Source organism: Rhipicephalus microplus, chromosome 7, assembly GCF_043290135.1.
Source record: "Rhipicephalus microplus isolate Deutch F79 chromosome 7, USDA_Rmic, whole genome shotgun sequence".
Taxonomy (NCBI): domain Eukaryota; kingdom Metazoa; phylum Arthropoda; class Arachnida; order Ixodida; family Ixodidae; genus Rhipicephalus; species Rhipicephalus microplus.
In genome coordinates this window covers 21,335,734-21,362,430 of record NC_134706.1, presented here as the reverse complement: position 1 = coordinate 21,362,430, position 26,697 = coordinate 21,335,734, and the positions used below count along the sequence as shown (strand labels likewise).

The 26,697-nt window shown below is 44.9% G+C and overlaps 1 protein-coding gene and 1 long non-coding RNA gene across 2 annotated transcripts; both read right to left on the bottom strand.

Annotated features, from left to right (window-relative positions):
• Positions 1–2,152: 2,152 nt before the first annotated feature.
• Positions 2,153–12,974, bottom strand: LOC142767713 (uncharacterized). Its single transcript, XM_075869927.1, has 6 exons — positions 12,811–12,974; positions 11,232–11,382; positions 10,114–10,223; positions 9,226–9,379; positions 3,996–4,121; positions 2,153–2,362 (listed from the first exon to the last, which is right to left on the bottom strand). The coding sequence occupies exons 1-6, from the start codon at positions 12,972–12,974 to the stop codon at positions 2,153–2,155; spliced, it is 915 nt and encodes a 304-aa protein (XP_075726042.1).
• An 8,335-nt stretch (positions 12,975–21,309) lies between these two features.
• LOC142766842 (uncharacterized) lies at positions 21,310–25,166 on the bottom strand. Its single transcript, XR_012884611.1, has 3 exons — positions 25,091–25,166; positions 23,530–23,566; positions 21,310–21,399 (listed from the first exon to the last, which is right to left on the bottom strand). It is a non-coding gene; the product is annotated as an uncharacterized LOC142766842 (long non-coding RNA).
• Positions 25,167–26,697: the final 1,531 nt, after the last annotated feature.

Here is a 26,697-nt window from a genome sequence, read left to right as displayed (position 1 = left end):
TCAGGCACAAAGAACATTACTGTGGATGACCAGATACCACCTCGTGAGCGTATCAGCCTTCTAGTTTATAGTTATTCCACTACATCCTGAAACCCATACTAACCCCATACTGCACAAATTTTGGGTGCTTAATGATATAAACTTCTTCAATACGCCGTTAACTTCCTCGCTATTTCTTAAGAAGCTACGCCATCTAGAGGCACCACAGGAAAGTCCGCTCCTAGCGGGTGTTGGCTAGTTGGTTGGGTTCTAGTAGCGTGGCACCGTTAAACATGAGTGATCCACCATGATTCATGCGGTAGCAGATTTTTGCGTAAAAGGAAGAGAAAATCTAAATAAAGAGACAACGTTTTTTGTACAGGTTGCAGACGAACAAAAGCTAGGGAATAAGCTTTTTTTTTCTTTTTGAAGAATCGAACGTGACATACCAACCACGGAGACGTATATTTTAACCACATAGTGTCCACGTTTCATTGTATGATGCTACTCGAGAAGTTTGAATTGTGAATTACTACATTGCAACCGATAACGTTGAACATGGCGATGTCAGTGAGGCTTTCTCATACGATTGAATTATGTACGTGAAATGCGTTGCCTATGAATGCTCGAGGAATCGGCGCGTGGAATCCTTTCGTACTTGCTATGATCCCACTACGTGGTCCTAAGGGAATACGCAACTTTGACGTCTGCTTATTGTAATGGGTGGCTGGCTCGCTTTCAACCACGAAGTCGTCTTTTATAATCCTACGTTTTTATGATATGACATGTTCCAGTCATAAATCATGTAACAGAATATTCCCCTTACATGTTCCCTCCAAAACCTACGTAATGTAGTCAGGGGTCTAAAAGTACATGACGTATCAGGTAATGACGTGTCATGTCTAACTATACTTCATTCTACAAGCAAATGTTCAGCATCTCTAGTGAAAGCTTCATGTGTACTAAAAAACGTAATTAAGCTGAACATTAGCTCCGTGCTGGGCTTGGCATTGTACAATCAGTGCGGCTTCAGTCCTCTCCTTGACTGCATCTATCTCGGCTTTTTGTTTGCGGAAAACACTGATTTTTCGCCCACCACCAACCAAGCTGACACCGACAATGGTGGTGATGTCGTAATTGTCGCGCTGCGTGTTGCTTAGAGAGATACTAAAGTGCAAAACGATTTTTTGCGTGGTTTGTAAATTACAGTTTCAAAATCCCGAAAACATTACTCATACCGCGAAATGACGTTTTGTAAGCAAGAAAAACTGGTTACGTCGGCTGTTCTGCTTTCATTTGGAGCTTTTGCGTGAGGGCAATCAGACAGGAATATTCTCTAAGCTGTCGAAAAGTTTATATGCGACTTGAATAGATTTGGTAGGTGTATCAACTACTAACAATTCTTTATTGGCCTTTCTACTCAAAAGATCTTCAGTCTCTGGGAGATTGCATAAATTAGTGCGACTTAAAATTACCATTAATAATTAACGTTACATTAAAAAAGTCCTCTTAAAATTGTTTTAGATATTGCTGAATATTAATCGTCAATTCAATATGTATGATCCGGCTGACTCATGGCCGATTCCCCAGAGTGGGTAGGTTTTAATGATCCTAGCATCATCATTATCATCATCAAACGCATGGCAAGAAAATACAAAGGGGGGGGAGGAGACACCCTTTGAGATTCCCGTATACCGAACACCCTGACGTCATGAATTTTGAAGGCGTCATCTGGATCTGACATAGCTTATCAATCAAAATGAAGTATATTGTCATCTCTGGGTGCCGTAGACCTAACATAGCAAGATTTGGGAAAGTTCGTTGAGCCATTATCGCCAAAATATGGCAAATGCATTTTGAAGTATTTTTTACTACACGCGCGGAGATTTCGGTGCAAAATTTAAACATTAAATTTCAGCCTTAATTGTCGACACTACAGATGAACTTACAGCAGTGATACATTGTTGAGTGCAATTTGTAAATCAAAGTCAAGTCGTTGATTCTCTTTAATTGTCCCTCTGATGCAATCGTATAAAATTCCCATAGCCTACTCATTTCAACTGTATTGCTTGCAACCGGAGAAGCAAATCGGCGCATATAGAATAACGTATATCCGCCACACCAGTCCGGGAGTCTCGGTCCAGCACCACAAGCCATTCAGGAGCGAAGCGCGTCAGACCGCGAGAGACGTGCAAACTCTCTCGCTGAATTTCTCATCTATTAGGGTGCGAAAGTAGTCGACGATGCTCCTGAGCGTCTTCAACCGACTGTGGCGGCCGTACAGGTTCAGAGAACCGCACTGATTCCCATAGTCGTCGTAGTCGACGTCGTAAGCGGCGATGCCGAACGACACGTCGTGCACGTCCTCCTTCACCTTGCAGATCTGTGATGGAAGAAAAGTCTACTAGAGTATAGTGGTCTAGCACAGAATCGAATGGCCGTGGCGGCCGCATATCAACTAGAGCAAAATGCCAGAGGCCTGTGCATGCTACTAGATTCAGGTGCATGTTAAAAAACTCCAGGTGGCTATAATTTCCGAAACCCTCCACCACGGGATCTTTCGCAGACTTACTCTGGTGTTGTGCCCTATAACTCCAACAGTTATTATTATTATTATTATTATTATTATTACTATTATTATTATTACGCATGTAGTTGTTTTAAAGATTATAGTGTAACTTCTGTGCTTTCCTGCGCAGCACCGTAGAGATTGAAGCCGCGGAGTATCACTGTGGCGTACCTTTTTAAATGTCAGGAACAAGGAGTGACGTACTTGTTTCGCTTAGAAAAGCTTGCGACTGAGCACTTCCGGTTTTGCGAATATTACGAGCATGTGTCTTTAAAAAATTTGATACAAAGTTGATCAATGTTCAAGTTTTGAATTGTTGGCTCTGGTACGTATGACGATAAATGAACGAATTCACTAGAGATGAGAGCCAATAGCTGTAAGCATAATTAATGAGAATCGATCTTTTTAGTTCATTAGAAGAGCACGTGGTTTCACGAGCAGGCCAGATCGTTGCATCACCTGGAGGAGCAGATAGGAATGAGGAGGTTCTTATTATGAGGATTTCGAGACGCGCTAAGGCAGTCGGACGAAACTTGAAGGTAAACCGACAAATACACCAGGACACAATGCAAAGACCAAGGCATAAATGCCCCACCCCCTCCTCTTCACTTAGGGAAGGCATACGTTGGCCTCTAATTGTGTGCAATGAAGATTCTTTTAATAATTTTTTAGGCAAGGTAGCTTCCTTCTGATATGTCAAATCAATCACTTGGAAAGGCGCAGACCATCCATCACAAGATACGGAATAACCAACTTGGTCGTCGTTGCCAAAACAGCAGCAAATGGAATAGCAAACGACCTATAATAAAGATGTCAGTGGTGCCGCTTTTCGAGTATGGTGTCCCGTGGCGTTATCACCTTCTGCTGCCCACGTGACCTACGTTTAAAGGATGGTCACGTGACTGTCGCGAAGAACTTCTTCGTCACAGGGTGCATAATTGCAGTCTAGCAGTGCAAGCAGCTCTTTACGACACTTATCTGCGCTAGAAAGGTGATCTGCCAGCTCATAAAGAGATAACAGGCTTCACTCGCACTCACTAACTCACACACGCACTCACTCACCCAATCGTATGAATAAATTAATCAGTCAGTTGGTTTGGTGGTCAATAAATGAATGAATGAATGAATGAATGAATGAATGAATTAACCAATTAATCAGTACAGAGAGTACAGAAGACAGTACAAAAGCTGCAGAAACTGCAGCTTCACAAGACTACCGTGGGAAGAACAACCGAAGGTAATAGGTTTGGTGCTTATCAGCGGCAGCTGATACACTATCTACTTGAATTCTCTTCCCTGTATGCGCTAATTTCCGTGCCGCATTCAAACCCAGAAGCAATCATTTGTATTTCCGATAGCTGCATTGTTTGTTGGTTCTTTCATTGAGGCTACCATGTTTATATTTATTGATTTGTCTACGTATTGAAGGTAAGTATGTCAAGCTCACCTTATCGTAGAAGCCTTCCTCGTTGTCGTACGCAAAAGTGCGTTTCTTCGTAGCGTGGCGGGCCAGCATGGCGTAATGACTGTCCGAGTATTTCAGTCGAGACGTGTACCTACTATGCCTGCACACCTGCACGATAAAAGAGCACAGGGCAATTATTTTAACTGCAAGCAGTATGCGCTGACCACGTTGCTGGACGGCCACCTCATATTGGCAATCAACAACTTTCGCACTGACTTTCGATACGTGCATGGATGCGTACAGGTCACCTTGAGTACGTTGATATATTGAAGAGTGCCTGTAAGAGTTTTGTAGGTAACCGCCAAACGAATTCACTAGCGGAGTTTATTGCCTGATGAAACCACAGACTGAAGAACGTTCAGAATCCGTGAAGTACGAGCAGAGTTAAAGATTTCTCTGACGCTGTCAATGCGATCTCTCTGCTCTCATCTCGACGAGCACTTGACTTCGAACACGCAGGTAAGATTAAATCTGGTCGCCAGATCGCACGCGTACATGTGGCGGCCTCCTGTGGTGGCCGCAGTACCAAGGGCGCGCACGACGCTCAAATATAGCAACGACCGCGAATTTCGTGGTAAGGTTAGGTGACCTCGGTATATGGCATCATTGATAGAAAAAAGAGAGAATTATCATTAATTTATTTTGCGAATTGAAGTGCCTGTGGCGTGCTGCGCTACAATAATAAAAACGATAGTCTTTCTTGGGGTACATCGACACAAAACTTTTGTACTGTCTGCCTGTCTTTTTGTACATCTGTCTGTTTATCTGTCGTAACGATGCCCCAAACAGACCAAGCTATCCGCCAAACGGCCAACCCCATCCGCAGGGCCCACCAATATTGCTCAAGCTCTGGAGTTCATACTTGTGCGATTGTGAATTAAAAAGCAATTATTGCGCATATATGAGGCACCATGACAAAACGTCAATATTCGGTATGTGTTTTATAGAGGAGAAGGCACATAAGTAATTCTAAGGACTGTAGCGTTTATCACGCTGCGCTGACAGTGCAACGCGATGCTCAAAAAGGCAAGTGTTTCCAACGTTTTGCTAACACGACACGATGGTGGCACCTGCCCGTCGCTTTGCGTTCTGCACTTTATCACCTCTGAGGCAGGCGCGCATCTTTCTCCGTGGGTGTGCACGCCTTCCTTCGTTTTCGAAGATAACTGCCACATAGCACTGTAGTGTCTAACGTGCCTCGATGCGCTCGTTCGCTTTCACTGCACGGATCGAGACTCTCTAAGGCAGCGTTTCTACAATACAATTCACCAATCTTCTCGCCCAAAACATCAAATAAACGTCTTGTTCACTCTCTCCAGACGCAAGACTATCGTCTTTCGACGACATTCGCAGTGTAACATGCATATTTGGGCCAATTTTCTGACTCCCGTGTCCTCAGAAGGCTTGGCTAATGATCATACGGGTTTTGTGTCCATCCTGTGAAAGTGCTGTAGGTTCTATTTAGCAAAACTTTCGTGGACACGAGTACTACTCTTTCATGTGAGATAAATATGCAAAAACTCCAGCACTGAATGAAGCGCCGATTACGATTGATCATCTAGAGCGGAGGAGTTAGCCGAGGCAGGATCCCTCTCCATGTGATATAACAAATGAGTCAGCTCCACTCCGTGCCTTTTTACTGCTATAGTCCTGTACCATGATTGTTGAAAGCTCAGGAATATGACCATCATGCAAATTTTAAACAATAAGACTGGCCGATAACCCTTGATCCTGCGTTCCAAGAGCTGTTCACTTGCCACCAGTACGCCTATTAATGCCAGAAAACTAAAAGTTTCGTTTTTACATTCGTTGGGCAGCTTGTTTTGTTTCATTCCCAATCCGCTGTCATTCAATTCAGGGAAGGGAAAGCTGCGATTACACGTACCCCCTCTCCCCTGTTTGTGGAGCATCCTGCGGACACCTGGGATTTCGAGAGTTGGAGATTCCAGCACGTAATGACGCGAGCAGAACAGCTCGTAATCTCGAAGCTGGCCGAGAAAACCACCTTTCACTTCACTTCACTTCACTTCACTTTATTACCTTAAACACCCCGGTGAGGGGGTAGTACATAAGGGGTGGGTTAATAAATGGAGGTTACAGAGAGTGATCTTCTGACAAACAATATGTATTTATGTTTTGCGCAAACGTTGATGAACACGTGATGGCTGCAATGACACGGGGAAGGCCATTCCAGTCCACTGCTGTGCGAAGAAAAAATGAGGCGGCAAAAGTAGTAGTGCGAGCGCGTGCGCGTGCGATTGAATAAGGATGGGTTGTGCGGCGAGATGTGCGCGTTGTTGGGATGATGTAAGGTGCTTGATTGAGGGAACTGTGAAAAAAACTTGTGAATCAAACAGAGGCTGGCGATGCGGCGACGCACAGAAAGATTAGCAACATCAATGTCACGTTTTAGGGATTATATGCTTATGTCGTTTGAATATGAAGAGCGAATGAACCTTCACCCTTCTGAGCTGTCTTCGATTTAGATGAGGAAGAGGCATTCCTTGTTTGCGCCAAGTTATGGCGACCCCTGCTCTCTCACCTCCGTATAGCTGCCGAAGGACTCGGCGCTCGCGTCATGGGTGCAAGGTGCGAAGAAGTCCATGGCGTCTCTGTCTTTGGGTTCCGCCCATCGACCTTTCAAGGTCACGGACAGCATGCCGCGGCTGCCCCCGTCGCTTGCGTAGAACTCACGAAGGCTGAAGGCGCCGTTCGACTGGACAGTGAATGCAGCAGCATCGATCGGCAGATGGTTAGGGGTTGTGTATATCAAATGGTAATAATAACGATTGTCGGGGTTTTGCGTCTTAAAGTTACATATATTTACGAGGAACGCCGTAGTGGCGGGCTTTGACATTTTAATGAAGTTTTGTTCTTTAGTGCACCCTCTGAAGAACACCATATTTTTTTTGTGTGTGTGAAGCAGTAGTCTACACCCGCCTTCATTCTTCGCACGTTTGATCCCTTACAAGACTTCATCTGGAAGCAAGCGTGGTAATTTTAGACTAGCAAAAAATAGTTTACTGATATGATACAAATTGTTTTTCTCTGTAGCGCACCTTTCAGAATACTGTAAAAACATATTGCCCTAGGTATAGGTCGTTTCATCCTGATTATCGAGAGAGAAATCCATGTTTGGCTAGGTTTTGCAAGGGCTATGCACTCAGTGTTCTTTTACTTTGTCACGAGTGTAGCAGCGACGCCACTAAATTACGGATCACATGACGTGACGTCACGTCAGCCACACTCGCACTTCAGTGGCTCAAGAGAAAGAGAGAGAGAGAAAGAGAGAGAGAGGAGAGAAATTGGCGATGCGATGAGTGACCATAGGAGACACAGCGTATACAGCTCTCTCTTTAATATCGCGCGTAATAAAGAGATGTAAGGTCTACGCTATGCCAACCAAAGAGAACTTGCGTATACGTCCCGTGTTATTAAACTCCCTTATTTAATGTCGCGCACTTTGGGACGTTCCTGGTAAATAATTTTCTGTACCTTTTCGTGTGGCTTCTTATATAGGCTTACATACATTTGAATAGTCATGTAAATGACATACTGATATGAGTGCTCCATCTAAGGCAATGACTCAGACAGGGAAGAGTAAACGCTTACTATATATAGCGCGTGATTCCTAAACTACAGGAAAAGAAAATACGCAAGCCTTGAGCACACTGCAGCTGATGAATCTCCATTGCCATATTGAAGCCCATTGTGCTTCTGAGGGCTCTGTTCATCCTTGTTTTGAGGTGTTAAGCGAGTACAGTTAAAACAGGCGTCTCATACACGTTTTAACATGAACAATTTTGCCCATCAAACACATCATACGCACTCACAAAGAAATGAAAGTACCCAACGAAACTGTTTGTGCCAAGCGCGTCTTGATTATTCATTGAATAATGGAGATGAAAATTAGCTTAGCTGACTGCATATTGCAACAAAGTACGCTGAACATGCAGCATCTTGACACCCTCTTCGTAAAGCACTTAGACGCTACATCAAACCTGAAATTCTTAATGTCCGCGTCGATTCGAGGTAAACGAAAAGTCACCGTCGTGGCATGACGGCACCGTTCGCCCCACCGCGGTGGTCTAGTGACTAAGGTACTCGACCACTGACCCGCAGGTCGCGGGATCGAATTCCGGCTGCGGCGGCTGCATTTCCGATGGAGGCGTAAATGCTGTAGGCCCGTGTGCTCAGATTTGGGCGCACGTTAAAGAACACCAGGTGGTCAAAAATTTCCAGAGCCCTCCACTACGGCGTCTCTCATAATCATATGGCGTTTTTGGGACGTCAAACCCCACAAAACAATCAACATGACATCAATATATAGAGACATCACGGCGTCACAGACCACCTAATTAGTGACGTCATTATTATGTATCTATGACGTCACTCGCCATTGTGGCTAGTTGAAATGTAGAGCGAATTCAGAAGCCCGCCTAGACCTTGTAAGGAAAAGGGAGCAGCCAATACCTCCAAAAATGGGGACACTGAAATGCCACGTCGCATGATAAAACTCACGGCATATCCCAGAAGCGAAGGGTGATCAATGGGCGAAGCAGTTAGATTATTCGGTGTTACCCTAATCCCCCATGACATGAACCACTCACACGTGTAAACTAGTGCTAAACAGTGCACCGTTACATACAATGCTTATATTGGTCAACACTGGTATAATGTGTTTGAGTTGTGAACTTCCTTTCACCATCATTATTGGTGCTTTTTGGTATCAAATCTAGCCTGAAGTTGGAAATACGAGCTGTGGAGAGGTTCCTCCCATGGTTGTTGGTTGTTTTCAATCATACGAAATTTATCGTAGAGCTTATGAAGCACGTCATCTACAAGCCAGTCGTTGTCCATGATCATTACTGCCATTATCATCATCGTCATCGTCATGGCGTACAGTAGGAACCTTGCATGCGCTGTGCTTGCTCTTAAAACAGAAAGTAGATGTGTGGTTTGGAACTCGCTTGTTCTTCATCGTCATGACCGTTGTCGTCATTGTCGTGATGGCTACAGTGTGAAATAAGGCAGACAAGCCCCGTTCATGAATTGCTTTGCATCTAAACAGCTTTTAGATGGGAGAGAGGGTGATCGAGAGAATCGACTGAGAACAAAGGGATAGCCTTAGGTTCCAGTCGTCTTAGGGAATTGTGTAAAGTACCGTGTAATTTGTGTTACGTCTAAGATATCAGTAGGAAACGTGGCTAACCAGGTCGTAGCTGTAGCTCTTGGCGGCATGGTCTGGTACAGCGTCGTCTGGATGCCTGGTTGGAGGCATGACAAGACAGTCTTGTATCATGTTGTCACCGAATGGGTAGTGGCCGGGCATGATGAGCAGGTCCGGATAAAAATTTGCTTTGTTGCTGCGCGTGAGAACATAGACGTGCAAGAGGTTCTTTGTTAGTATCTGTACGCCATCGACACTACAGTCATGCCACTCCTTCGGCAAAAACGCGCATGCTTTTATAGATTTGTGTGGACCTTTTACAACCCTACCCCTCCTTTGAGTTGGCGGTTATAACTGGACTCCTACTAATTAGCAGCCACCGGCATGTATGTTGTACGTAAAAACACCGAAACGTGAGCTAGTGGCGCTGTCGGTTCATTATGAGATAACTTCTCATGGCCAGTAAGCCTTATTGCATGGGTAGTCTGCTCATATATGTCGTGATAAAACGTTGCGTCTCCCCTTTGGTCAATGCCCGTAGTTCTTGACTGAGCGACGCAGTCAGCTACCGCGGACGTCGCTTCACGCTCCTTCTCACGACAGAGCTGGCCGGCACGTTTCATCTAGACTTAGGCTGTCCCCGTCGGCTACCCAACACGCTTTCAATCGCAAGTAGAACATAAGAAGTGTTGGGTGGCGTTATCAAATTGGTTGACACTTGCCACGACCTAAACTGCACATGAAAAAAGACACACGTAGGCACAGGTAGAACACACAAGAGAGGGAATTAACAACTGTTTATTCGATGGAATAAACAGTTGCTACACTGCAAATGTAGTATTTCGACTAAATTCGCAGTGTAGCATTCAGATACGGGGCCAATTTTTTTATAGTGACAACACCTGTTAGAATACGCTAGTTGAAACTTACAAATATCGCGCCAGGGCAAGGCTCCAGTCATTATCCGGAAACGGTGCGGCAAATACCGTGATCGCAATATGACCCAGCTCCCTCTGCGGTTCGAGACGGTTGTCCAACTCCTGCAACAAGGACAAGGTGTGTGGAGTGTACCAAAGGAAACAGAATTGTAGCTCAGCAAATGCTAGTGGCGAGTGTGCCGTATGTGCGAGAAAACATGATGACTATGATCCTTCACCTCCAGTTATACGAATATGCAAGGTTGATGCGTTTATTGACAAATTGTGAGCAAAAAGTCACTGCAGATTTCAACAGTGTTTTCGAGTAGCTTGTTATGGTGGTCAAGTGGTGAGACTGCTCAACTACTGACTTGAAGGTAACCGAAAATAACCCAGGCTGCGGGTGCTGCGTTTCAATGGATCCTGATAGACGCCTATGTGCACTTAGCTTCAGGTTGCTTACGAAAGAATACGACATGATCAAAATTACCGACGTCTTTCATTATGGCGTCTTTGTTTTTGATATCGTTGTTTGGGGCCCCAAATGGAAGCACGTATTATTCGTACCTTGCGAGTATGTTAGGTAAGCAATTAAAAGTGGGGGACGTCACGAAACATCCATACAATAATGGAATGGACAATCGGGCTTGTTGGTCTAGAGCCATAACAAATTTAGCTGGGCAGCTCTGAATAAAACACGAAAGACGAAGAAGCATCCATGGGCAGCACAGTCCATGTGTTCTTATTTTTCTTTCACCTTTTATTCTGCGATGCGCGATGTAATTCGATATAACTCTTGACCAACGAACCCGGTTGTCTCTTCCATGTCTATGCGTGCCCAGTCGTATTTCTTCTCGTATTAAGTGCTGTACATTTCAATTCGTTTTAATCCATATGCTCTTTTGTTCTTTGAGATTTCCGATACTAGTTCTATATCAAGCAACATCAAGCGTGCTCCATGAAATTGAGCTCCGGACCACAAGTCCAGCATCCTGCTTTTGTTCTTCTAGCAGTTCTGCCCAGTTCTTCCGGCAACCTGTCTTTGCTTGCGGCATTTCCAGTGTAGAAAATTTCCATTGGTACATCACTATTTGTAACTCAGTAATTATCTGAAAAGATCTCAAGGCTTACTTTGAGCACGGCAATGGCTTGTTGCCACTTCATGGGCTTCGGCAACTCTGGCGTGTTCAGGATACCGACGTGGAAAATCTTTCTCCACCAGAAGAAGCTAAGTGCGGTCAGGGTAACGTTTTTCAGATCACGCTCAGCGTCATTCAAATGCCTGCAAAAGTGCAGCATGCCGCGCTTCGTAAGGAGAGTGAACGTCTATCAAAAATAACAATAATAAATATAAGTAAGTATAATGATTCTAAAAAGAACAAGAACACGAACAAGTTGAACAAGCAGCAGTTGCCGGACTATGTAGCAGAACGCAGAGGGACAACCAATGAGTCTTTCACTTCTCTCTCAAACTTGTTTCGTTGGTGAAGGGGAGGCGTTTGTTCAAAGCCCTCTCGAAATTGTTCAATTTCGCATGCGTATATGTACATGCGCACATGCGAGCACCCGCAAGAATGCACACAACTTGTGGCGTATGCCTATGCACCTGATTTCTGCCGCTTTCATAGTTTTACTTTGAAGCCCTTAACCTACCGTCACAAAGATGGTGCAAAAAATAGAGCCTCGATGATTTCCGTGGCCTTCATAGCATTTAACAGATCAAAGCATTCAAGCATATGTCAGTGGTGCCTGAAATTAGCCCTACGTCTCTGAGCGCTCCTTTTTATAGAGCGGAAGTATCGTAAATGTGAACAAACTGCTTCGACAAGCCCATCTACAATAGAAAAAAATAACGAAGAAACAACTAATAGCTCCAGCCACAATACTGCGGCGCGCTGGCCCCTCACGTTTCAAAGACTCGCAAGACTGCCTTTTGTCGAACTTTTCTGATACTTTTTCTGGGCTCTATAATATATAATCTATATGCTAGGCATTTTGACAATTACTGGCCCTGCATAATGTACTAAAGGTTTACGTTTATTTGAGCGGAAAAGTGGGAATCTTTGACAAAATTTATCATGACGTTGAAGTTTCCAACGCAAAATTGTGACATAAATGTGCTTCTCTGGAAAAACAAAATTCATTATGTGAGACGCCCGAGAAATGGTAGGCGGCGCAAATATAAATAGGTACTATTGGATGGCGCTTATACTCAAATTGTACGAAGGAATGAAAGTGATTGGCGTGGGTGGCGCTGAGGCTATTTTAGGACGACGTAAACTTGGGCGTTGTTCCAGGTTGTAATGATGAAGCACAAAAAGCACTTGCGACCTTTGCTAGTATACGTTCCCTGTTTAAAGAGGTGTAGAGGAGGTCGGCCATCTCGCCCGAGAGCGACTTTATAGAACCTCTACTGAAAACGGATGAACACAAACCGATGTTAGTTTCTTATGCTTGCGCTGCGCACCCAACAATCTCTTCCCCACCTATTTTCGAAGAGTGGCCCAGGGCCGTCCTCTTCATTGAATTAAAGATTGAATTCTTTCATTCTGGTCGTAAACGAGTAATTTTTTTGGCCAGTTCACCATGCAACGTGGTCTACAAATAGGCTGTCTTAGGTAATAAGAGTGCATGACAGAGCAGTCTGACAGTGGTTTTACGTTGATCGCTAACAGTTAGTTACTCTGTACGGTTAAGAGAACATGCTCACTCGAATGCCAAAGCCATTCCCGAGCTGGTCTTCTTGTACTTGGACGCCCCTCTGATGAAGGTCTCGAGGTCGGCGCTAAATAGTCTCGAGGACGTAAGCTTGTTCTGGCCTAACGTGTACAACGAGTCGTAGAAGGCGTAGTCGCACAAACCGTCGCTGGCCATGACAGCATCAGACGTCGTCCTTCGACCGTAGGTGCAGAGTAAAGTTTCTGGGCCAAGCACTGCAACAGTTCGTTTGTTTGTTTGTTCACTTGTTTGGTTTTATTGACTGACTGACAGACAGATTGATTGATTGATTGATTGCGTGAACACAATAAATTCGCACGAAAAATGGTTGCTTTGATACTATGGAAGAGGACTTCATTCAGCAAAGCAAAATGTATGTCCGGAATTGAAAATCGTGGGAGTGTCGAGTGAAAGTTTTGAAGCCTAGTCCTTGGAGTGAAACAGCAGCATGCTGGAAAATGAGCTCGGCATATGGAGAATGAGGGGGAGAGCAGCGTCCGAGGTGGTTGGCTTGTGAACGCAAGGCGCGTGTGCTTGTCAATCTTTCTTTTTGTTCGCGAGCCCGCCAAGCAAGAAAGTGAAACTTTAACATAATGAGAAATGAGCACCAACGCGAGGAGCAAGCGGCTTCGGAGGGGTTTGGCTTGTATATGCTAAATGCACTTCCCCCTGGCATCAAACTGATGGTTCTGACCACAAAATAATTCTTGATGTATTGACTCAGTAATGGTTAATTCGATGATTTATTAATTGGCAGTTGATTGAAGGATTGAAAAATGCTGACTTAGTTGCGTATTGGGAGAGGCCTTCGTCTTTCAGTGGACATAAGGTACGCTTATGAAGAAGTGAGTATTCATTGTTTGGCTGATTAAATCCTAGTAGGTGCATCAATTTTTAATTGACTAACCACTGCAATCTTTATCGGTGGAGAACTGTAGTACAAAAACCGGTGGATATGTCGTTGACATGATCAGATATCTGTCGGTTGCGCAAATTACTGGCTAATGAAGTCATATTCTGGTTTAGCAGTTATGCTAAGCATACAGAGGTGCATTCGTTAGTACACAATCAATACATTTTGTCACATGCGCAAACGTATCCACCTTGGTAGTTTCCTCGCCACTCACAGACACTTAAACACAGGGCTGCGCTTGTTACTCAACGTCAACTTCTGACCCAAGCATCGTGAACGGTAGCCGATAGATAGATAGTTTGCCTTCACTGTGTGGTGCGTCTGAAGCAGCGCCGCAGTGGGTACGGAGATCGGCTGCTGAAGCGCAGGTCACGTGTCTGATCCCTGGTGTGGTGGTCGCATTTGGATGGGGGCGATATTGTAGAGACGCATGTAATGTGCGATGCCCAGGACATCTTGAGCCACACCAGTTGGTCGAAACTTTCAGCCCTCCATAACGGCGGGCCTAGTTTTCATATCATGGCTTTGCCGCAAGAAAACCGAGGTCAAAACAACATTATTCCGTATTTCTGATTAATAATATATTTTCAAAGTGCGGATGATCAGCGCATTGGTGCACGCAGTCTTAGTTGCATTATTACTTGCACATTAAAAATTACCGCCTTTAAAAGTAAAAATAAAACATGTGGAACAATGACGCTTAGGCAGACCCGTTTCCTGTCATTGACATGCTAACTGAAGCACTGTGCGTAGCAGGTCCGATATATACTAGCGCCAGATGTACCTCGAGTGTATCAGTAAGAAGCTGTATGGTTGTAACAAACAGTTTATCCAGGAAATAAAGACAGTTTACGCGTGGACGAGCAGCAGATTTTAAAGCTCTACACATGAATAGATAAATGAGTGTTTGTCGTTCAAAAAACGCGATAAATCAAAATTTCACGAAGAAGGACTGTAGCGTGTTCTTTTGTTTTCTAGTAAGGCCAAGTCCACCTTAACTGCAAGTGGGAGAACAGGAGTATTTTGCTAGAGAAAATACGTTCAGTACTGTTTCAGCTATTTATTTTCAATCTGCTCATATCCCACAAATACCTGAAATATGCATTGTGGCCAAAATATTTATAGCTCACAATCATTGGGTATTAAGAAGAACGATTTGTGCTTAGCTCTTGTAGATTGCTAGCGCTCATTCAGACTTGATTAGGCCCTAGAAAGAGGTTTAAATCGTAGCAAACGAACCATATGCCAACGTTTTGAGACAAAATTAACACCACGCTTGCGCTACCGATGGTTCCGTCTTTTGTTGCATGGACGTAATGGTGACAACTAGGCTTCCAGGGAGAGTGGTCTTTCCAGGCAGCAGGCCCCCAATATTGCACTGTCGGCAGTGCTTTCTTGTTATTGACATCTAATGAAGGCCCTCTAAACATGCTTGAGCTCTTCTGCTCTTCTGCTTCATATTGGGCGTCTTGGTTGTTATTATGGCACTAATGAAACAAAGTGAATGTGGCTAGGATGCAACTATGCTGTTCTTGACATGGCGCTGATATAATAAACTTGGCAACAGTCTTATTCGAGCAGACTCAGGATTTGGCTAACATTTAGGGGCGAAGCTTTTTTTGGTGTGGGTCGTTCTCTCGTTGCTTGTTGTACTATAGCCACTTCTAGTTAGTTTTAAGAATTACTCACTAGATAGCGTTTTCCGTATATGTCCTTAAAATAATATCACTAGATGGCGTTGGTGGTGTTCGTATACTTGACGAATAAAGAGGAGAGATGACGCTGTCACAAAAAGAAATTAACAGCATATTCACAGAGTGAATGATGATGATTGGGAAGAAGCTTCCGGTCATTTCTCCGTCTGATGCGTGCTCTTGTGTGATTGGAGCGAACAGGCAGACGGACGGACGGACGGACGGACGGACGGACGGACAGACAGACAGACAGACAGACAGACAGACAGACAGACAGACAGACAGACAGACAGACAGACAGACAGACAGACAGACAGACAGACAGACAGACAGACAGACAGACAGACAGACAGACAGACAGACAGACAGACAGACAGACAGACAGACAGACAGACAGACAGACAGACAGACAGACAGACAGACGGACAGACGGACAGACGGACAGACGGACAGACGGACAGACAGACAGACAGACAGACAGACAGACAGACAGGACAGGACAGGACAGGACAGGACCGGCAGACAGGGCTGAAGAAAAACTGGCCTTGTTCCATTGATCTGACCCTCCACCAACGTCTTGCCTGGTAGTTATTTTATCTTAGCAGCCACAGCGTGAATTAGTCAGCTCGAAGCGTAAGGGCACAGAATAATGCAATAAACTAAGAGGTGACCTCCGCCTAAGGCGTGCACCTTGTTATGCTCTTGCACAATCTGCCTAGAATTTAATATTACAGCACTTCCACCTTTTGGTGTTTCGGTAGCAGTGGTCTCAGGAGGCAATGACGTGACAGGTGTTGGCCTAGGGGTGCTGGTGGCCGACGTGGTGGGCTCCAGAGGCATATCAGTGGTCTCCAGAGGCTCCGTGACGATTGTCTGCTTGTTGCTGGTCTGGCCTTCAGTGACCTTCGATTTCGTTGTGCCTGAATCCACATCAATGGTCGAACTTTCGATGTTTTCTGCACACCCAAGACATGTTTGATTGTAGAGGCATATTGAAAGAACAGAATGAATACAACGAACATTTACGCCAAGGAAATTACAGGAAGCACCAATTCTTCTTGCGCTTTAATGAAACAAATATGACGTCCATATATATTAATCAAAGCGGACAAAGCTGCAGGTAAGTATGTCCATCGGAAAAGAAACAGTGTTTTCAGTACTTCCCAGTGCAGAAATATACAGTTTATTTCTACCGCCGTGAACTGAGAGGAACTGGGTCACACTGTACTGCACGGCAAGTGTTGCTGAATGCACTGAAAGGCACTGGCCGCCGGCGCCTGTCCACAGACTGGGACCACTGGCAGTACATTGGAAGAATGTGGGCGCACTCGGTGTACTTTCTATAGGACATCACATTGGATTGCGAGATGTCGAGCGTGAAATTTATCGAACATTTTCATAACAACATTCTATTCTGTGTGCTACGGTAGCCTAGATTTAGTTTTAGTCAGGCGATGGAGGTGCACATACCCTAGACCATTGATCCGTCGAGCGCGAGTGCGTGCGCTTTCGCTGAAGAGTGATCGATCATCGTATTGTCAAGGCGTTTATTAGCCGGCACACAGCGAGCATGCAGAATGGCGACAGTAACGGCCAAGCACGGGCTCTTAGCGCGAGCGGCATCCTTTTTGGGTAGACCCGCTAGAAGGCACCTGAGAGTTCGACCAATCTCAGTGTTCGGAAGCTTCTCTACAATTACCCCGGAGTCAAAGAGGGAGCCGCCTGGCGACCTAACTGCTTGTCACTATGAGCGGGTCATACTAAGCCTTCAGGCGCTCCACGTTGACTATGTCGCGCCCACGACGGCGCATGCCCGAAGTTTGTTCAATTGGTTCGGTCAGATAGATGACCGGAGGTGTGCGCTCGATGACACGGTAAGAGCCTTCGTATTTGGGAAGTAGCTTGAAAGAAAGGCCAGCTACAGAGATCGGGACTGAGAGCCATACAAGAGAACCAGGAAGGAACGTGGGCTCAGAAGTGGCGGAGCCATCACGAATACTCTTCTGCCGCTCTTGCTAATGCGTCGTAAAAGTCTTAGAAAGCTCTCGAAACTCTTCAGCAAGCCTGGCTGTCTCAGAAATAGGTGCACACTCAGATGGATCCGGCGTGTACGGGAGTATCTTGTCGATAGTGTGTGACGGGTGCCTTCCGTACAGCAACAAGAAAGGTGAAAACCCGGTTGTGCTCTGAGGGGTGGTGTTGTAGGCATATGTGACGAAGGGCAGTATAGTATCCCAATTCGTGTGGTTGGCGGCGACGTACATCGAAAGCATGTCGCCCAGGGTGCGGTTAAAGCGTTAAAGCGTTAAAGGTTAAATCCAGCATTTCCACCAAATTGTTAAGGCGTTTATTAGCCGGCACACAGCGAGCATGCACAATGGGGACAGTAACGGCCAAGCACGGGCTCTCAGCGCGAGCGGCATCCTTTTTGGGTAGACCCACTAGAAGTCACCTGAGAGTTTGACCAATTTCAGTGTTCGGAAGCTTCTCTACAGTATACGTAATTTATAAAATAAAATCGTAACGAAAGAACTGATCACTTGCGACACAGTGTGACAACTATTGCTCTGCCTGATAATCAAGATCGACCTATACTCTAGCAGTCGGTCTTTACATATGGGCTCCAACTGCAGAAAGGCGCACGTCATCGGCAACAGTGAGCCACTGCAATGACCAATCTGACTGATAATTGATTTATGAGGATTATCGTCTGAAAATCACAATATGATTACGAGAGACGCCGCAGTAGAGAGCTCCAGAAATTTAGACCCCCTGGGATTCTTTAACGTGCACCCAAATCTGAGCACATGGGCGTACAGCATTTTCGCCTCCATCAAAAATGCAGCCGCCGCAGCCGGGATCCGATCCCGCGACTTGCGGGTAAGCAGCCGAGTACGTTAGCCACTGGACCACCTCGGTGGGGCGGCGGCCAATCTCGGCGTTTCCGCTTCTCATTTGTCTAGTCGATGAAGCAAATATGACCTTGCTTGATACAGTTATGAGAGAAACTGCATCTTAAAAGCGATTAAACTTTTCGTAATTCAAAATCCTCCATCTTCATAGCTATCATGGCTCTAGAAAAACATTGCTAAGCCCAATGAAATGGTTGGTTATACTAGAGTGTACTCAAGGTGTAGTACGCGGAGCGTATCCAGGCCGGCAGAAAATATTTGCAAACGCGTGATCAAAATTGGAGTGTCCAGTGAGCAGTTCAGATGCACGATGTTCTCTGCTGAAGTATGACAAACCATTTAGCGGGTCGGTGCGACTCCCGCAACACATCTGCGATGATGATGATGATCATGATGATGATTATAATGATGTTGGTGGTGATGGTGGTGATGATGATGATGGCGAAGAAGAAGATGATGATGAAAACATTTTATTGTGAACATTCAAGGAAAACGGGGAGGGTCCCTATTCCAGGACTCCTATGGTGGCCTCTGCGACAGCCCAGGCCCTGATAATGAAGGCCTGGCAGACTTCGGGGGCGATTACGTTAGTACGTATTGCGGCAAAACAGTGGAAGATGTCAAGAGCAAGTGTAGAATAAACTGCGAATTTCGAAACGAGACAAAAAAGGTATTGGATACTGGAATGGGTTCTACTAACAAGAAGAAAAAATAATTTTAATCCTGTCTTACAAGTGTGGTGTAGCGGTAACGTGTAAGACTCAGAACGTTCAGTGTCGTCCCACCGCGGTCTGCTAGTGGCTAAGGTACTCTGCTGCTGACCCGCAGGTCGCGGGATCGAATCCCGGCTGCGGCGGCTGCATTTCCGATGGAGGCGGAAATGTCGTAGGCCCGTGTGCTCGGATTTGGGTGCACGTTAAAAAATCCCAGGTGGTCAAAATTTCCAGAGCCCTCCACTACAGCTTCTCTCATAATCATATGGTGGTTTTGAGACGTTAAACTCCACATATCATTATCAGAACGTCCAGTGCGTCCATGTGGATTGTTATTCTCACGCACTCGTTGTAGTTTTTTTTCTCTTGTTTCTGGGGCTCGTGTTTCAGCGTAAACTACAATGTGACCATGACAAAAGTTTTTAAAAACAATTTCAAAACACGGTCTATTGCGTTCCCAGTAAAAGCTCTGTCAATAGCGGCTGTCCCAGAGTGCATGCATGACAGCGTTCAACGTGCCTTGTGCAGCGTACCAGCTGCGTCCTAGCACCAAGTGCCACACTGGTGCTAGAATGAGGTATAGCACTGTGATAGTGCCACTACCCCGCCGCGGTGGTCTAGTGGCCTAGGTACTCGGCTACTGAGCCACAGGTCGTGGGATCGAATTCCGGCTGTTGTGGTTGCATTTTCGATGGTGGCGGAAATGCTGTAGGCCCGTGTGCTCAAATTTGGACGCATGTTCAAAAACCGCTGGTGGTCGAAATTTCCGGAGACCTCCACTACGGCGTCTCTCATAATCATATAGTGGTTTCGGGACGTTAAACCCCACATATTATTCAATATATTGTCATGAGGTTTCACAACGGACATTATACACCGTAATTGTCTCCTTGATTAATTTGGTGCATTTGGTGTTGTATGGCAGAAACACGAGTCTCTAATGATCGCATACTATCAGTCAAGGGTATTCAGAGTGACATCATTCATCGTGTATTTCGCTATGTGGAGTTTATGGAAAAAGCCTGCTTTTTTTCAGTGGATTACATTCATTGCAGCAGTTTGGCGCTGACGGACACTTTCCTCGCTTGATGACGCAAAATTGAGTGCGATCTTAGGAACTACGACGAGTATCGCTCTGAAAATGACATTATCTCCAAATATGTTTTAAGTGGGGTTTTCATAGAATTCAGCTAATTGAAGCTGAACATTGTGTACGTTGAAATGATTATTACCAAATTAGTTTGCTCCACCAGTGGCCTTGCGCATATACATTGCCTGTGATGCAGTGGAACATAAAAAAATAAAATGATATCGCTTTTTTAGGCAGCTGGAACCTAAATACACGGAATTGAAAGAACAGCAGCAAGAATGATTTCAAGCCGCATAACCAGAAGTAACCACTCATCAAGAGATAAAAAATAAAATTACATAAAATAGTTGGCCCCCGTATCTACATGTTTGACTGCTAATGCCAAAAGATGACAGTCTTCCGTCTGGAGAGAGTTAATAAAACGTTCACTTGATCTTTCGCGCGAGAAAATCAGTGTATCGTACTCTGGAGGTGCTGAGAGAGGCATGAGTGCCATCTGGCAGTAAACTCGGAAAACGAAAGGATGACCTCCGATATTGCGAGCGCACGGCTTGCGCGAGCAATCTCGGATGCCGTGATTTGTACATGCAGGGTATACGTGGCAGCGGTGGCAGCACTGCACCGTAAGAAACACCGGCCTTTTCGTGCATCGCGCCGCATTGTCGGCCCAGCGTAATAAACGCTACAGCCATGGGAAAACTTACGTATGCTCTTTCTAGTATAAGGAAACACATCGCAGAATAGTGACATGCTGATATTGTTCCTCAAATCTGAGAATTATTTGTTTTTGATCAACAATCGCACAAGCATGAACGCAGAAACCAGGCCAATATTGGTGATGGGGATGCGGTTGAACTTAAGCCATTTCGGTTGACAAACAGGCAAATTGGGCGACAGACAGAACAAAGTTTATACGTTGAGTTATCTCAAGAATATGAACTATCCTCTTTAAAACACTGAATTCAGTAACATATGAGGAGAAAAGAAAAAGTAATTGGCGGTGTTTAAGCACAAAGTGAAATAAATAAGGGAGGGTAATTGTAAAAACCTACAGCCGCGATGTTGTTACTGAACACAATGTCGTTTTCTGTAACAAGTATTCTGTACCATCAAATTAAGTACTAATGAAATGCCGATAAAGAAGAGATGCCCTAAATTACTCACGGCTTGTTAATTGCATCACGATTGCCAGCATGAGGACGACCAAGCAGAGTGCGATGGTGGCAGTGACCATCGTGAATGTCAGCTGATCACGCGTCCTGCAGATCACAACGAAGTGAAATTTCCATGATTTTCAAAGTGAAATTCAACTGGACAGGGCCTTCTTTCCCCAGAATCAGTCGTAACGCTCGAAATACTTACGGTACAATAGGTGTTCGCATCAAAGCGTAGCACAATAACATCGATCATTAAGTGAGGACTTCGCAAGGTCCCATTCCGGGCCTACTGTGTTGAAGTTCATTAGGCGGAGCAGCCCGAGACATTATAGGGACCAGGAGAGAACATTTAGGCGTATAACTAACTTTTAACTAAAAGCTGTACTTTACTTATACATACGGTTTTTATGTGAGGGAAACGGACCGAAAAGAAATCGAAATAATTGATTGATACGTGGGGTTTAGCGTCCCAAAACCACCACATAGGAGACGCTGTAGTCGAGGGTTCCGGATCTTTCGACCACTTGGGGTTCTTCAAGGTTCAACCAAATCTGAGACTCGCTCGCTGGATTTCGTGCCGACCGGTTGTGCCCCCGCAATCTCCGACGACAGCGCAGCTCTGGCCAACTGGGCTCGACCTACGCCATCTCCTGACGCCGACAGAAGCTCTCGCCGAGTGGTGCCCCGTCCTCAGACTCCTGCGACCATGTACATCTTTCCTATCTCCTCCTTACTTCCGTAGTTTTCTGTCAGTCGCTGTTCCTGCACATCGCTCTCTCCTTCCTCTCTATCCTTTTACCTTCGAATCCCATCCTTTTAGTCCCTCTTTTACCCTATCCCATGACCTACTACACTCCTGACCTGTTCAGATAGCGGGGTTCCTATGGGAGCGCGTGTCCCCGCTCTCGTTCAACCGCTCACCATTGGTGGCGCTACCTATAACCTGTTCGTCTGTTTCTTTACGGTTGTTTTGTAGGCGCTGGTATAAGAATGCCTGCATTCTGTAGTGAACTGGCGGCATATATGTGACTATTTCTTCCCATACATTGCTGGTTAAGCAAGGTGTTCAGAGCGCTTGAGTATTTATAGCACACTGGTTGACAAACGTGGGAACCCGTAGATTTACACGATGTAGGGCAGCCTATGCGTGGTAGCGTGCATTTTATTGCAAAAAAATTCTGAATGTCTTTTAGTATTATTATTTCTGAATAATTCTAAATTTTGGATCATAAATACGCACTACGAGTGCTTTGTTGGTCAAAATTTGACCACAAAGAGTGAAGATGACGTCAGCGAGCAGGTGCTGACTAGCGCCACGCCGCTCGTAGGTGACGGCCCTAGCGGCAGAAGGTATGAACTAGAACGTGGGCGCTGGAAGAGGTGCTCTCTGGGCAGGTCAGGAGTGTAGTAGGTCATGCCCTATCCCTTCGCGAGCTTCTGTTGAGGTGTCCTCCCCCTGAGAGACAGTTACGGGGCTCACTTTTCTCTTCGTTTCATTTGAAAATTACTCACACTCACACAAATCTGAGCATACAGGCCTACAACGTTGTGGCTTCGATTAAAAATGCTCACTTCAACTAATTGCTTTATTTTACAACTGTATATGCTATTTTGATTTGGTACCCCACCATGGTGGTCTAGTTACAACTGTATATGCTATTGCTATTTGTTACACTTCTCCCCCTCCCGTGGTGGTCTAGTGGCTAAGCTATCATGTAGTGCTATGTGAGCACTATGAACCAACTAGCCCAAACCAAAAGTACTTCTTAAGGTACCTGGCTGCTGACCCGCAGGTCACGGGATCAAATCCGTGCTGCAGCGGCTGCATTTTCGATGGAGGCGAAATCGCTGCGGGTCCGTGTGCCCAGATTTGGGCGCACGTGAAAGAACTCCCGGAGGTCGAAATTTCCGGAACCCTCCACTACGATGTCTCTCATTACGATGTGGTGGTTTGGGACCGAAAACACCACATATCAATAAAATCTTGTTATGTTCCTTTTCCCAACGCAGTCAACCAGTGCGTTTCGCCATTTACCCTATTTGAGAAGCTCCTGTATGTAGCTTTCGTAAGCTCTTATTTGCCTATAAAACATACTAGCTGTCAGACGATAATATTGATTATTACTTTATATGGAGCATGACGGTAACGGTGACGGCGAAAATCCGCGTCGCGGGTTAATAAGATTTATTTCCCAATAAATGACATAAAGGTTTACACGTGAAAGAACTTACCCAAAGAATCTAGTCGTCCATGCTGAACTCTTCCATCCTAAAATAATGGAACAACAAAAGTTGCCAAATCTTGCTGTAAACCGCGTAAGGCTTGAAGTTTCGAAATGGGATCATTAAAAAAAACTAATCTATCGAGTAAAGCTTACTTCATCTAGGTATGCATTTCCTATGTTGCGTCTAACTCGTTAGGTTTTACATATGTGATGCCAAGTTGTTTTTACGTCGATTCCCTGCGCAGAGAAATTTGTGACAGTAACATTCAGAGCGGATGTCGAAAGTTGAGGTACTGATATTCGTGCCGAAATCAAGGGTTGGCACCTGTTATATATATATATATATATATATATATATATATATATATATATATATATATATATATAAGGGGGGGAGAGAAGTGTATACCTAAGGGCTCGTATTTCCGTGTTTTAACACAATATTAATGAGATATAACAGACAGTAATGCCAAGGAATGTACAGGGGAAGTTATTAGAACCAATGGAATGTAAATAAGAAGAAAGAAGAAAGAAAAGTGGATGAAAAAATTACCAGCTGTGAGCAGGAATCGAACCTACGATCTTCGAATAACGCGTTCGATATATATATATATATATATATATATATATATATATATATATATATATATATATATATATATATATATATATATATATATATATATATATATATATATATATATATATATATATATATATATATATATATATATATATATATACGTCTTGGCAAAGGCCAAGAGAGCGTGCTTCGAAGCTTTCACATCGCTTCGGTGTATTCGCACGGCCGCCATTGCCTTCACCGTTACCTTGATGTACTCCGGGTCCTGTGCTCACCGTCTTTGCTTTACAGCTCTTTGTCTGATTAGCTCTCCTTTTTATTCTACCAGTGTTGAGTTGCGGGATCTATCCAATTTTCGTTGCACATACCCTTCGATGACAATGACAGTTTTCTGAAGAAACCACGAGGCTGACTGTCGCCTTGTGTTCGGTAGTTCAGTGTTCTAACTGTAGCTGTTTATGATGACGGTAATGTTATTACAGACCGCACGGGCTCATGTCCAATGTTTCGATAGGCCTTACAAATTACGGCATGCAATACAGCCTCACTGTTAAAGATTTCCCATTTAATAGATCTCGTTTGCACTCCTGACAACTCAAGCAATCTATCGGTTCAATGCATGCATGAATGAAGGCATAAAGTATTACCATCGCTAGTATGTCAAGGTTCCTTAACTATCTGTACAGGCGACTCCAGAGTCACGAGTGTGGTTTCGGTGAATAAACCTACTTCAACGCATTCTTTATCTCAATACTAGCGCGAACGCGCGATTCTCAACGGGAGCCGTCGGTCCGCCTTAATTCAGGAAGTGGTCGTGAGGCGCCACATGACAGGTCACGCTGCTCGCGTCACATATACGTCCGAGCGTATAAATAAATATTCTCACTTCGGAGCCACTGCGGACCCAGGTTGTGACTTGTCATGCACGATCGGGCATCTAAGGCTTAGTCTTATTGAAATGTACTCATGCAAGCCATCCACTCACCTGATACGGCGATGGTCTTGCTAGGCATCGCGCCTCTGTCGACATTGGTCGGCAGCGTAGGCTCTGATGATGCTGACGACTGCTGGATGACCTGGGGTGCGTTTGTAGAGAGTGGCGGTGGTGGTGCGAGAACCTGTGGCCCCGGTATGAGCATTTGGGGGGCTGGAGCGGTCGCTATCACTGCGTTCTTCATTCTTGCTTTCTGACAGGAAGTGAAAACGCACTCGCAACACGGAAACCTCACATCGAGGCGTTGTATTATGTGCATAGACAATCAAAACTATCTTTACTCTTAGGTATCCCAGTAATTTAGTTTCTGAAGCACCTGTACTGGTAAAACACTAACACAAGAGCCCAATAGAAAAGTCTAAGGGGTTACTGTCAACAAGAAATGGTGACAAGTCCTTCGTATTGACACGTGCGGTTCTTTTGGTTTACGAAGAAAGCCGCTATCACTTTCTGTTAAGCGCAACGCAGGCCGCGTTTATCTTGTATGCCACTCTGGAACGCGTTATGACGCGTGTATAAAAGACTGACACGTGCGGTTCTTTTATACACGCGTCATAACGCGTGTATAAAAGTAAGCGCGTGACAGTATATCATTGATAGATTCCAGAAAAGCAAAAGAATAACGATTGCATTTGTGCGTCTCCAAGCATGCCATGTGTGTTTAAGGAAGCGATGCGAGGAAGCGATCCGCCATCAAAAATGTAAGGAACCTGAAATCTTTTGTCTAGATATAGAACAAAATATGTCTGTCTCGTGTCATTGCAGCTGCATAAATTTATGACGCAGGGTGGAGCTAGAAGCCGAAAGTCTATCTCTGAGGCCAAGCAAATGAACTGAATAGTGGTCCCTGCATGTGTCATTATTCGGTATTACATGCCGATGCGTGGACAAGATAATAACCCTACAGATAATATAGGTCCATACCGTGGTACTGGGGCGAAGTCCCGCAGCTCCGAGAATACTTTTGCTTGAGAGATGGTGCAACTACGACACGAAACAGACGTGCTTACGGTTATTTTAGCGTCTGCAGAGTGATTCGCGTTTGAATCTTTTTCTTTGAATGTGCTGCTGCTGATGCACTCAAAATGGCGTCGCCACCCTTTGGAATATGATGATGATGATGACGACGATGATGATAATGATGATGATGATGATAACGACGACGACGACGACGATGATGATGATGATGATGCCCTATTCCTGATGGCGCTCACCCACTGAAGGTAATAGGCCAAGAGCCATGGGTAAGTATTCTTAAGGTAAAGACATCTGAAGCTAAGGCCAACTAGAAATATTTAGCGCCCGCTACAGGCACTATCTATTTGTTGCCGATTACTTATTCATAAAGCACGTCGATAATGTCTAGATGAAACATACAGCCTATCAGGATTTCCCGCTTTTCTACTACATGCTGCTGAGTCTCCTCGGGCAGCCGAAACTCAGGAAACACGAAATCGGCTGGCTGCGCAAAAGTAAATTTGGATCTATATCTATATATATCCTTATGAGACAAGACAGAGCCTGCGTGTGATTTGCGCGGTGTAGCTGGGTATGTCAATAATTCTTACGAAGGGTCTCAAACATCCTTTTCAGCCGTC

Excerpts from the sequence above, each read along its gene's own strand:
- LOC142767713 (XM_075869927.1), bottom strand. The coding sequence starts at position 12,974 with ATGGCCAGCGACGGTTTGTGCGACTACGCCTTCTACGACTCGTTGTAC. Across the intron at positions 9,380-10,113 it reads CTTGCCCTGGCGCGATATTT|CAACAAAGCAAATTTTTATC; the intron begins GTAAGTTTCAAC and ends TCTCACGCGCAG. Across the intron at positions 2,363-3,995 it reads AGGAAGGCTTCTACGATAAG|ATCTGCAAGGTGAAGGAGGA; the intron begins GTGAGCTTGACA and ends CTTCCATCACAG.